Source organism: Megascapheus bottae, chromosome 6, assembly GCF_031878675.1.
Source record: "Megascapheus bottae isolate mThoBot1 chromosome 6, mThoBot2.hap1, whole genome shotgun sequence".
Lineage (NCBI taxonomy): Eukaryota > Metazoa > Chordata > Mammalia > Rodentia > Geomyidae > Megascapheus > Megascapheus bottae.
In genome coordinates, this window is record NC_143514.1 from 43,347,741 (window position 1) to 43,360,303 (window position 12,563).

At 41.8% G+C, this 12,563-nt stretch overlaps 1 protein-coding gene across 1 annotated transcript in view; it reads right to left on the reverse strand.

Annotated features, from left to right (window-relative positions):
- The window catches only part of Patj (PATJ crumbs cell polarity complex component), a 264,480-nt gene that overhangs the window by 246,500 nt on the left and 5,417 nt on the right, over positions 1 to 12,563 (reverse strand). The window contains exons 3-6 of the mRNA XM_090334725.1: positions 12,397 to 12,563; positions 9,158 to 9,352; positions 7,151 to 7,290; positions 3,002 to 3,197 (exon numbers count right to left, since the gene is read on the reverse strand). Of these exons, the coding sequence (XP_090190851.1) occupies positions 3,002 to 3,197; positions 7,151 to 7,290; positions 9,158 to 9,352; positions 12,397 to 12,563 (698 nt within the window). The remainder of the gene's footprint in view (positions 1 to 3,001; positions 3,198 to 7,150; positions 7,291 to 9,157; positions 9,353 to 12,396) is intronic.

Sequence of the window (12,563 nt, forward strand, 5' to 3'; positions counted from 1 at the left end):
ATCATGGTTTAAAGCTATCCTTGGCAGAAAAGTCTGTGAGCATTACATTTCCAATTAACCCGCAAAAGGTCAGAAGTAGAGATGGGGCTCCAGTGATAGAGTGGTAGCCTTGAGTGAAAAAGCCAAGCAAGAGCACAAGGTCCTGAATTCAAGCCCCAGTACCAGCATAAAAAAGGGAGGGAGAAGGGCCGAGAGTTTGGCCTAGTGGTAGAGTGTTTGCCTAGCATGCATAGAAAAAAGCCGGGAGTGGTGCTGAGACTCAAGTGGTAGAGCTCAGACCCTCAGCTCAAGCCCAGGACTGGCAAAAAAAAAAAACCAAAAAAAGGAAGGGGAGGGGAGAGGAGGAGAAGGGGGGAGGGCTTGAGTAGCCAATGAACCACCAAAAACCAGAAGTGGAGCTGAGTATCAAGGAGTAGAGTGCTAACCTTAAACACAAAAGCTCAGGGACATCAGCATCCACATCTTGAGTTTAAGCACGAGAGAGAGAGAGAGAGAGAGAGAGAGAGAGAGAGAGAGAGAGAGAGAGAGAGAGAGAGAGAGAGAGAGAGGGAGGGAGAGAGAGAGAAAGAGAGAGAGAAGTATTGGTAAAGAAGCTATTCCCCTATTTCTTCTAAGGAAAAAGAAAAGCTGATATAACTGAGGATATTAAAAATAAGACCATGCAGCCGGATGCAGTGGCTCACACTGTAATCCTAGCAATTCAGAAGGTTGAGATCTGAGGGTTGCAGACTAAAGCCAGCTAGGGTACTAAAGTCCCAGAAACTCTTATCTCCAATTAACCACTAGAAAACCAGATGTGGTATTATGGCTCCAGATGTAGGGTGGTAACCTTGAGCTGAAGAGCTCAAGGACAGCGCCCAAGTCCAGAGTTCAAGCCCCATGACTGACAATAAATAAATAAAATAAGATTGCGCAATAAAACAGATGTGACGACATTTTCCCTCTAGCTAACATGCTCCTGTTGAGCTCATATAACCCAGCTACCCATACTTTCAGTTCCTATAACATGAAATTGTGAAGGTACTATGTAATAAGCAGGAATTTGAGGACAGTTTAACAAGGTCAAGACTGAGTTTACAGCCAGTATCTAGGAAGCAGATAATGTTAGCCACCCCAGAAGCCTGAACTAATGATGATAGCTCACACCTCATAAGAGAAGAAGAAACAGAGGAGGGAAAAGGTCAAGGACTAGCCTGGTGTGACATAACCAGAAACAAAAATGAACTCGAACCCTCCAAAACCCTCCAAAGCTTGCATGGACTTCTTTAAATGTTAACAGAGTCTCATTTTCTTCATTCTCAGTAATAGGTAAATTTCACCAATTACAACCAGGAGAATACCTACATTAATTTGTGTCTTGACCTTGTACTGTACCAGTCTATTTTTTGTCTCAATGAATAAAAATTAAATAAATCAGCTAGCACTTACTGTTATAAGAAAACAAGATTTATTAGCTTGCACTCTGAAGGTGCAAACCAAAATTGATATAAGGTTCCAAAGCAGGTTTAAGCATTCTCAAAAGAGACATTTGTTTTTCTGTTTAAAAACTCTCTGGTATAGAACCTTACATGAAAGAAAAACCTGCTATTATTTCCTAACACCAATAATCTTGTCATATACTACCATTTACAAAAATAATGTTTTTGCCAATCCTGGGGCTTGAACTCATGGTCCTTGAACTTTCTCAAGGCTAACCCTCGGTAGAAGGCCACAGCACCACTTCTGGCTTTTTCTGTGTATGTAGTTACCAAGGAATCAAACCTAGGGCTTCATGCATGCTAGGCAAGTACTCTACCACTAGACCACATTCCTGGCCAACATATTTTGAAATTAGTAACCAGTTGGGCTTCAGTGGCTCATGCCTATAATCCTAGCTATTCAGGAGGCTGAGATTTGAGAATCAGGGTTCAAAGCCAACCTGGACAAGAAAGTCTTTATTTCAATGAACTTCTGATAAGTCCGCAGTGGAACTATAGCTCAAGTGATAGAGCATTAGTCTTGAGCACAAAACCCCAGAGACAGTACCTAGGCCCCAAGTTCAAGCCCCAGGACTAGCACAAAAAAAAAAAAAAGAAAGAAAGAAAGAAAGAAAGAGAAAAAAGAAAAGGAAAAAAAGAAAGGAAAGGAAAGAAGCAACCTGTCATAAGAAAGTCAACAGAAAATCACTAAAAAATCTCTTGAGTCATAACTAGGCACTGTTAGCCCAGGCATGTAATCTTAGCTATTTAGGAGTCTGATATCTGAGGACTGTGGTTTGAAGTCAGCCTGGGCAAAAAAGTCCCTAAGACTCTTATCTTCAATTACATATAAAAATGTGGAGTTGTCGGGCCAGGAGTTTGGCCTAGTGGTTAAAGTGCTTGCCTAGCATGCATGAAGACCCGGGTTCGATTCCTCGGTACCACATACATAGAAAAAAGCCGGAAGTGGTGCTGAGGCTCAAGTGGTAGAGCTCTAGCTTTGAGAAAGTCCAAGGACAGTGCTCAGGCCCTGAGCTCAAGCCCAGGACTGGCAAAAAAAAAATGTGGAGTTGTGGCTCTAATGGTAGAGGGCCAGTGCCTTGAGTAAAAAATCCAAGTGAATGAAGCAAAGAAAAAGAGAAAAATGAGCTGGGCGTGGTGGCTCACACCTGTAATCCTAGCTACTCAGGAGGCTGAAATCTGAGGATCTTGGTTCAATGCCAGCCCGGGCACTACAAAGTCATGAGCTTCTTATCTCCAATTAATAGTTAGAAAACGGGAAATGGAGCTGTAGCTCAAGGGTAGGGTGGTAGCCTTGAGCTGAAGAGCTCAGGGACAGCACCTAGGCTCAGAGTTCAACCCCCATGACTCACAAAAAGAAAAAGAAAAAGAAAAAGAGAAATACGGTAATTCCACATTTGTAGACACATCATCTTTCTTAGGAGATACATTATCTTTTATAACGTGATAACTAAAGTAACATTCCTATCCTTGCTATCGACAGTATAATTCAAAATCAAGCAATGTTCCCTGTTTTCACTCACTGTTTCAGGCAGAGCTGAATCAGCCAGGCTGGTGGAAGTCCTACTTCTTGTGTGGACGGGTTCCCTGGCCACAACCAGACGAAGTGATCCAGTGGTTTGTTGTAATAATGCAATGGCTTGCTGGTGGGAAACTTTGTGATCCAGTGGTGTGTGGTTAATGGCCAAAATCTGGTCATTTTCCTTTAACCTTTGATCCCTTAATCACACAAGAAGAGAAAGTTGCATGTTAAATGGTATCCAACTTGATTTACTGAAAAAAGCTGTTGTGTAGTAAGTTACTCAGTTGTTATCTGTGGTGCTACTTTTAATATACCGATGCAAGTAATTATATAACAGATCTCAGCATGCTTGCCATCAGCACAATTGCTAGCTAATAACTAATACTAATTAAGTGGTGGATCTCTAAACATACACACATACATACACACACATACACAGAGGCACATTTTAAAAGCTTCTTAGCCATAAGAGTTACCATTTATAGGGCTCATGGCTAGGGGTATTTTTTTTTGTTCTTGTTTTTTTGACAGTCATTGGGCTTTCTCAAGGCGAGAGCTCTACCACTTGAGCCACAGCATCACTTCTGGCTGTTTCTATGTATTTGGTACCAAGGAATTAAACTCCAGTCATCGTGCACGCTAGGCAAGCACGCTACCACTAGGCCAAACTATTGGCCCTCATGGCAATAGTTTTGTAAGTGTGAACACCACATGTCACCTGTACTCCTAAGCTGGTTCCCATCTGACTTCTGTACACATCTCACTGGCGCAACTAGATTCACAGATTCATTAATCATCTCTTCACCAGTGAGCTCACCTCATTTCTGCTGTTCTTTATTAATCTGCTATTTATCAAAGGAGGCGCAGACACTTATTTCCAATTAACTACCAAAGAGAGAGAGAGAGAGAGAGAGAGAGAGAGAGAGAGAGAGAGAGAGAGAGAGAGAGAGAAAGAGAAAGAGGGAGAAAGAGGGAGAGAAAGAGAGAGAAGGGGAGAGAAGGGGAGGGAGAGAGGGAGGGGGAGAGGGGAAGGAAGGGAGGGAGGGAGGGAGGGAGGGAGGAAGGAAACTGAAAGAAAGCAGAGGGCTAGGAGTATGGCCTGGTATTAAGAGTACTTACCTAGCATGCATGAAGCCCTGGGTTCAATTCCCTGGTATCACATACACAGAAAAAGCCAGAAGTGGTGCTGTGGCTCAAGGCCACTTTCTCAAATGGCCTTGAGAAAGCCCAAGTTACCCAAGCCCTGAGTTCAAGCCCCAGGATTGGCCAAAAAAAAAGTTCAGAGATCACATACCATGAGTGTTGCAAACCTCAGGAATCACAGAAGGAAGAGGAGGAGGGAAGAGGAGGAGGGAGGAGGAGGAGAGAGGAGGAGGAGGGGAAAGAAGAAGAAGAAGAAGAAGGAGGAGGAGGAGGAGGAGGAGGAGGAGGAGGGGGGAAGAAGAAGGAAGAAGAAGAAGAAGAAGAGGAGGAGGAGGAGGAGGAGGGGGGGAGAAGAAGAAGAAAGAAGAAAGAAGAAAGAAGAAGAAGAAGAAGAAGAAGAAGAAGAGGAGGAGGAGGAGGAGGAGGAGGAGGAGGAGGAGGAGGAGGAGGAGGAGGAGGAGGAAGAAGAAGCAGCACCAGCACCAGCAGCAGAAGCAGCTATGTAATACTCTATAAAGTTTGGTATTGATAGTCCTCCCGTGCTGTTCTTTCTGCTAAGCATTGTTTTTGCTAAACAGGGTCTTTTATTTTTATTTATTTATTTATTTAATATTTTTTTTTTTGCCAGTCCTGGGCTTGAGCTCAGGGCCTGAGCACTGTCCTTGGACTTTCTTAAGGCTAGAGCTCTACCACTTGAGCCTCAGCACCACTTCCGGCTTTTTTCTATGTATGTGGTACTGAGGAATCGAACCCAGGTCTTCATGCATGCTAGGCAAGCACTTTAACCACTAGGCCAAACTCCTGGCCCAAACAGGGTCTTTTATTATTCCATATGAGCTTTTGGATTGCTTCTTCTGTTTCCTTTAAGAATGACATTGGAATATTGAGGGTATCACATTGAATGTGTAGCTAGCCCCTGTCAGGATTAACATTTTCAGGATGTTAATTCTTCCAATCCAGGAGCATGGGCTCAGTTCTGCTTTTATTTCCTTTTTCAGGTTTTTAAATTTTTCATCATAAAGGTCCTTAACATTCTTAGTTAATTCCTAAGTACTTTATTTTCTTTGATGCTATTGCAAAAGGAGTTGCTTTCCTGATTTCTGTCTTGTTCCTCTCGTTGTTGGCATATATGAAAGCAGTTGATTTTTGAGGGCTATTTTTATAAGTTGCTACTTTGCCAAAGTTTCAAATCAGCCCAAGCAACTTGGGAATGGAGTCTATAGGGTTCTTTAAATACACAATCATGTCATCTGCAAAGAGGGAAAGTTTCACTTTGTCTTTCCCTATTTGGATCTCTTTTATGTTTGCTTCTTGCCTTATTGCTCTGGCTAGGAATTCTAACACTAAACTAAAGAGGAGTGGAGAGAGTGGGCATCCTTGTCTCGTTCCTGATTTTAGAGGAAATGACTTAAGCTTTTCACCATTAAGTATAATGCTAGCTGTAGGTTTGTCATACACAGCCTTTATTATACTGAGGAATGCTCCATGGATTCCTAGTTTCTTCAGAGCCTGTAGCATAAAGGGGAGCTGAATCTTGTCAAATTGCATTGGATTTTTTTAATCTTCCAATCACCATCAAAACATAGCATTCCTTTCTTTCCTTCTGTGTCTCAATTCTATATCTATTAATCTCTTCCTCTCCACCCCTAAAGCCAACCATCCCATGGAAATCTTTACATAACACCTAAATTTAACTTGCAATTTTTTGCAAGATGTCTTTTTGTTTTGTTTTGGGTGCTTCTGTTGTTGTTTTGCCAGTCCTGGGGCTTGAATTCAGGAACTGAGTTCTATCTGTGAGCCTCTCTGTGCTCAAAGCTAGGACTTTACCACTTGAGCCACAGTGCCACTTCCAGCTTTTTCTGCTTATGAGATACTGTGGAATCGAACCCAGGGCCTCAGGCATGCAAGGCAAGCACTCTCCCAGCCCCCAAGATATTTTTTTCTAGGCTTTCTTCATGATGGTTATTCACCCGTCTAACAGGTGATTACATCATTAGATGCCAGGCCCCAGTGGCTCACACCTACAATTCTAATTATCCAGGAGGGTGACATTTGAGGACTAAGGTTCAGTGCCAGACACCACAGACAAATCTGCTAGACGCTTACCTACAAATAATCAGCAAAAAGTCAGAAGTAGAGGTATAATGCAAATGGTAAAGCCCATGAGCAAGAATTGGAGGTCCTGAGCTCAAGCCCCAGTATCCATACACAAAAATGTGCAGTGAAAATTGGGATGTAACTCAAAAGGCAAATTCTTGGCTATTGTGCACAGGGCCCTGGATTCCACGCCCAGCACTGAACAAAAGATGTGCAATGATCATCAGTAAATGATGACTGACCAATAAAGACAGCCCAGAGATTTAACCAATCATTTCAGACAGGAAAAAAAACTCCTTCATGAATACAATTTTAATTTATGTTAGCCTTCTCTTTCTCAATTCACAGCACATGGGCAAAATGTTGGTTAAGTACTGAGCTTGAGGATGGAGGGTAAATTTGGCTGGCATTCAAAGACCCTTATGTTCTTTACCAGCTTGGATTTTTGTCTACAAATATCAGTTCACTAACCACTCTGACCTATGGTTTCCCTCCCAAGCATGCCTGGCAGTTCCTGCTCCTGTGTAAACTGTCCCCTCCGGCTCAACAGTCTTTCAGCTCTGCTCTGCAAAACTGAACCCACCCTTCCCCACACAGCCTTGACTCTACCACACCCATCACATGCTCAGTGCTTAGAGACATGCTGTCACAGCATACTACATCATTCCCTAGAGTTAGATTTTCTCTAGAGTCTCCCTTAGAACTAGCAAATTCAATAGTTCAATTTGCGTGTGTGCGTGAGTGCGTGCATGTGTGTGTGTGTGTGTGTATGTGTACAAATGCACAGGAAGACTGAGTAAAGTGTTAGCTGCTCCGGTTACTGTTTTTTACTACTTATGGTATATCCTCTTTATTAGGATGCTTTCAGAGCTGTCAGGAAAAGAACTGGCAACATGGGCATGATCCTCACCTGTCGGCAATACTCCCCGGATGTACTTCCTTCACAAAGATCTCCACTTCTCCCACACTCTGGCTTCTTAGTGCCACCACGCTGAAACCCAGGCCTCCAGATAAAGGGCGTTCTATGTCTATATATTCAATTTGCCGCCCCTAATGGAGATTTAAAAAAAAATGATGCATTAAAACAACATACCCTTTCTGCAGAATTTAAATTGCACAGCAATTTAAATTTAAAGATGACTTCTTTATAATGGAAATAAAGTGATCATTTCATTAAGGCATGATATCTGGAACCCTGAATGGTGAGTGCTTTCAGCAGAAGGTAAGAGGGTGTGAGCAAGCTGAGTGCCAGTGGCTCACACCTGTAATCCGACTCAGGAGTCTAAGATCTGAGAATGAAGTTCAAAGGCACACAAGTTCACTGAATTTTATTGCCAATGAATCAGCAAAAAGCTAGAAATGGAGGTCTGGCTCGTGATAGAGCACTGGCCATGAGCAAAAAGAAAAACTGAGCTAAAGTACAAAGCCCTGAGTTCAAGACTCCCTGGTACAAATAATAACATAAGAAGTTAGAGCTGTAGTGAATGCCTGTAATCAAGTTACACAAGAACTACTCACAGGAGAATCTGAGTTCAAGGCCAGCCTGAGCAGCTAGTGGCATTCTATATCTCAAAAACAAAAGAAAGGCCATAAGCATGGCCTAGTGGTAAAGAACTTGCTTAGTATACACAAAACCCTAGATTTGATTCCTGGGTATCACAAACACAGAAAAAGACCCTAGACTGGTAAAAAAGAAAAAAGAAAAAAAAAAGTCTAGCTCAAGCAGTAGGGCATTTGAGGCCTTAATAATAAACAAGCAAAGTAAGCTATAGAAAGATGACCACCACTTAAGAAGAGCTTCACTGAGTTTTTCTGTGACAGCTAGGCAACCTATTGCTTTAGTTAGTGATTGCATTTATCTGAAGAAAAGGTCATAAATGTAATCAAATAACAACAGCATCACACGAATGGGACGGAACACTAATTTAAAAAATTAGGTCTAGAATATTATTTTACTACCACAGTTCAGGCTGGAGGTATGGGTCGTGGTAGAATGCCTAGCCACTCATTTCAATGGATTCCTTTTTGCTTTCAAACTCAGGTTTCATTTTGAAAGTCAAGTGAATTAGATGGAAGAATGAACCAATCTAAAACTAGCATATCCAAAAATTCAAGTTGTCTGCTTTTTTTTTTCTGTTAGTCATGGGGCTTGAACTCAGGGCCTGGTTGCTGTCCCTGAGCTTTTCTGCTCAAGGCTCTACTTCAGGTTTTCTGTTGGTTATCAAAGGTAAGAGTACCATGAACACCTTCCTGGATTTGTTTCAAACTGTGATCCTCAAATCTCAGCCTCCTGAGTAACTAGGATTATAGGTGTTAGCCACCTGCACCTGGCTATTATTTCCTTTTTAACAGGTACTAAGGATTTTGCCTTTGTATAATACATTCCTAGAAGTTTCCAAATTTTATTAGCTCCAATTCCACTAATTCTGTTTTGACACGACAAGTTTCAATAGTGGGTTTTTTTTTCACTTTGGCAGACAATATTTCTTCTATGACCAAACCACTAAGAATCTCTTGTCTTATAAGAAAAGAGATTTGTTCAAATGAGAATCTTTGTCTATGAACACTCATTTCTACAAACATGGCCACTCCTCTTTAGCATTTGCTTCGTTTTGTGTTTTTGTTTTGCAATGGGATCTTGATGTGTTACCCCAGCTGTTTTGGAAGTTACAATCCTCTTGACAACCTCAGAGTCAGGGATTATAGCCATAAACCCCATTCCCAAATTTCATATACTTTAAAGACAGCAAAATGGGTTAGAAAATGGTGTTACTTTCACCTACCAATATAAAAATATAAACAAAATACATGACAACACATTTCAAGTCAAAAAGAGTGAGTATAAGTATCCTTTTAAAGTTGAAAACAGAAATAAATAAAGGCAATGTTCACATCACATAGCACAATGTAACTTTACCTGAGCCATCTGCTGAATGATTGAGTTAAAGTCTTCATTTCCCGAGTTAGAGGCCCAAGGAAATAACCCAGAAACAGTTCCATTATTATGGGGCCTGTGGGCATTCCCATTTGTAATGGAACCATCCGTGAACACTAATAAGCCTTTCCGAGAAAAGTCAAAATTGGCTGAGCATTCTGATGGAATATGGCTGAGCTGTTAGAGAGAAAAACAGGACAATCATCAACAGAAAGCTTCAGAAAGAAAATTATTTCTGCCTCTATTTTATATTTTCCCCATTTGATGTATAATGTGTGATTTAAACAGATGTAAATAAGGTACATATACTTTCTTTTGGGGAGAAGGGGGGTATCATTACTAGGAATCACAGGGGCCTGGGTTTAGTCTTTTTGGCTCAAGGCTGCACTTTGCTACTTAAGCCATACTTCTACTTCAAGCTTTTTGGTGGTTAATTGGAGATTAGTATCTCACAGATTTTCCTGCCTGGACCACAATCTTCAGAACTCAGTGACCTGAATAGCTAGTATTACAGCCCTGAGTCACTAGTATCTGGCTTCACATACATACATGTATGCATACATACATACATACATACATACATACATTTAAATTTGCCAGTACTCAGGCCCTGAGTACTGCCCTTGGGCTTTATCAAGACTAGAGCTCTACCACTTGAGTCACAGTACCACTTCCACCTTTTTCTATGTATGTGGTACCAAGGAATCGAACACAGGTCTTTGTGCATACTAGGCAAGCACTCTACATAGGCCAAACTCCCGGCCCATACTTTTATTTAATATTAAAAAAAAAGTCTAGTCAGGTACTGGTGGCTCATACCTGTTACTCTAATTAAACACCAAAAAGCCAGAAGTGAAGCTGTGGTTCAAAATTATAGAGAGCTGTTATTTTCAGAAGTCTTACAGACTTTTCTAGCTGGGCTAGCTTTGTTTAAACCATGATCCTCTTCAATGTCTTGAGTAGTTAAGATTAAAAGCCTGAGCCACAGGTATCCACATGGCTGTTTCACAATGATTTCAGGTATTTATCTCATTTAATTCACACATCAGTCCTTTTGTGAACTAAGACACACAGATTAAATCCTTGAACAAGATTAATAGCGAGTCACATAGCCACTTGACCATTAGCAGAAAGAAGAGAATCCTATAAGTACAAGGAATAAGATTATAAAATATCCCTGCTATTGCTGGGATCTAAAGACTAAAGTTCGAAGCCAGTACATGAGACTCAGATCTCCAATTAACTAGTGAGAAGCAGAAAGTGAGGTATGGCTCAAGTGGCAGAACACCAACTTTGAACAAAACAGCTAAGACGAGCACTCTGGCCCTAAGTTCAAGCCTTAACATCAGAAAAAATGCGGCTGGGAGTTTGGCCTACTGGTAGAGTACTTGCCTAGCATGCACAAAGACCCAGATTCAATTCCCTGGTACCACATACATAGAAAAAATCCAGAAGTGGTGCTGCCGCTCAAGTGGTGGAGCTCTAGCCTTGAGAAAGCCCAAGAACAGTTTTCAGGCCCTGAGTTCAAGGCCCAGAACTGGCAAAAAATATATATATAGAGAGAGAGAGAAAAAAAAAAATTTTTAAAGAAAATCACTGTTGCGGGCTGGGAGTTTGGCCTAGTGGTTAAAGTGCTTGCCTAGCATGCATGAAGACCTGGGTTCGATTCTTCGGTACCACATACATAGAAAAAAGCCAGAAGTGGTGCTGAGGCTCAAGTGGTAGAGCTCTAGCCTTGAGAAAGTCCAAGGACAGTGCTCAGGCCCTGAGCTCAAGCCCAGGACTAGCAAAAAAAAAAAAAAAAAAAGAAAAGAAAATCACTGTTGCTACAACTGCTAATACAGTAGAATGACAGTAATACTTGGAACCAAGTGCTGGTGGTTCACTCCTATAATTCTAGCTACTCAGGAGGCAGAGATCTGAGGATCACAGTTCAAATCCAGCCTGAGCAGCAAAGTCTTTGAGACACTTATCATCACTGAACTACCCCCAAAAAACCAGAAATGGAGCTGTGGCTCAAGTAGTAGGGTGCTAGCACAGTGCCAGGCCCTCAGTGAAAGCCCCAGGACCTGCAAAAAAAAAAAAAAAAGGAACACTCAGAATAAATGCAGGAGTGCAGGAGATAGATGGTGTAACTCCGAAGTTGAGTATGGTCAGGCTCTCAGGTCAATTCCCAACACTATTTGAGAAGCATTATTCATAATTTGGAAGGAAGTGTTGGAAATTCTCTAAACATCTCACCTTTGCTTATTTAATTAAGTAAAAAACAAAAAGTATTCTCCAAGGTATGACATGAAATCATCCATATTTGTGTGTGTGTGTGTGTGTGTGTGTGTGTGTGCGTGCACACACATGAGTGTGGGTATGTGTGCATGTGCATGCACTGCAACAGTGAATTCAGGGCCTGAGAGCTGTTCCTTAGTTTATGTTGCTCAAGGCTGGTGCTTTACTGCTTGAGCTACAGCTCCATTTCTGGCTTAAAAAAATTTTTTTTCAACAAGATGAGGGGTGGGGGAGGGGGGAAGGGAAATGGGGACCATGACATGTGAAAGGGTATCAATGTGTGGGAATTAAGGCACCATTTATCTGGCAAATATCATGTAACCCTTCTATTAATTACAATAAAAAATATATTTAAAAAAAGTAACCCTAAAAATAACTTCATCCAAAAAAAAATTTTTTTTTCACCAGACGTAGTGGCTCACGCCTGTAATCCTAGCTACTCAAGAGGCTGAGATCTGAGAATTGCAGTTCAAAGTCTGAGAGATTCTTATCTCCAATTAATCAGTAGAAAACAGAAAGTGGGGCTGTGGCTCGAGGGTTAGGGCAATAGCCTTGAGCTGAAGAGCTAAGGGACAGCATCCAGGCCCAGAGTTCAAGCCGACAAAATAAATAAATCTTTTTTTTTCTCATTAATTGGAGGTAAGATTCTTACAGACTTTCCTGCCCAGACTGGCTTCAGACTCTGATACTTAGATCTCAGCCTCCTAAATAGCTAGAATTACAGCGTGAACCACCATGGCCCAGACTATTATCAACATTTTAAAACTACTTGTACCAACACTACTGTGCAGGTGCCAGTAAGGTGATGCAGAGCCACATGTCCTTACAGTGCATTTGTCCTAGTCTGCTTTCCCCCTCCCACTCCCCCTTCCCTGCCCTCCCGTTCCCCCTCATCTGCTGCCTGTTCACAGCTAGACAGAATGCCACATGGAACTTACTTGTCCCTTCAGCTGCTTGATGGACTGCTGGAGTGTGAGTATCTGGTTAAAGAGAGGACTCCTCAGTGTGTCATAAAACAGAGCCAGCTTCTCATTCTGTGACGTGTCACCCTTCTCTTGCAGCCTCCTCTGCAGGCGCTCGAGGACCTGCAAAACCTGCAGTTGAT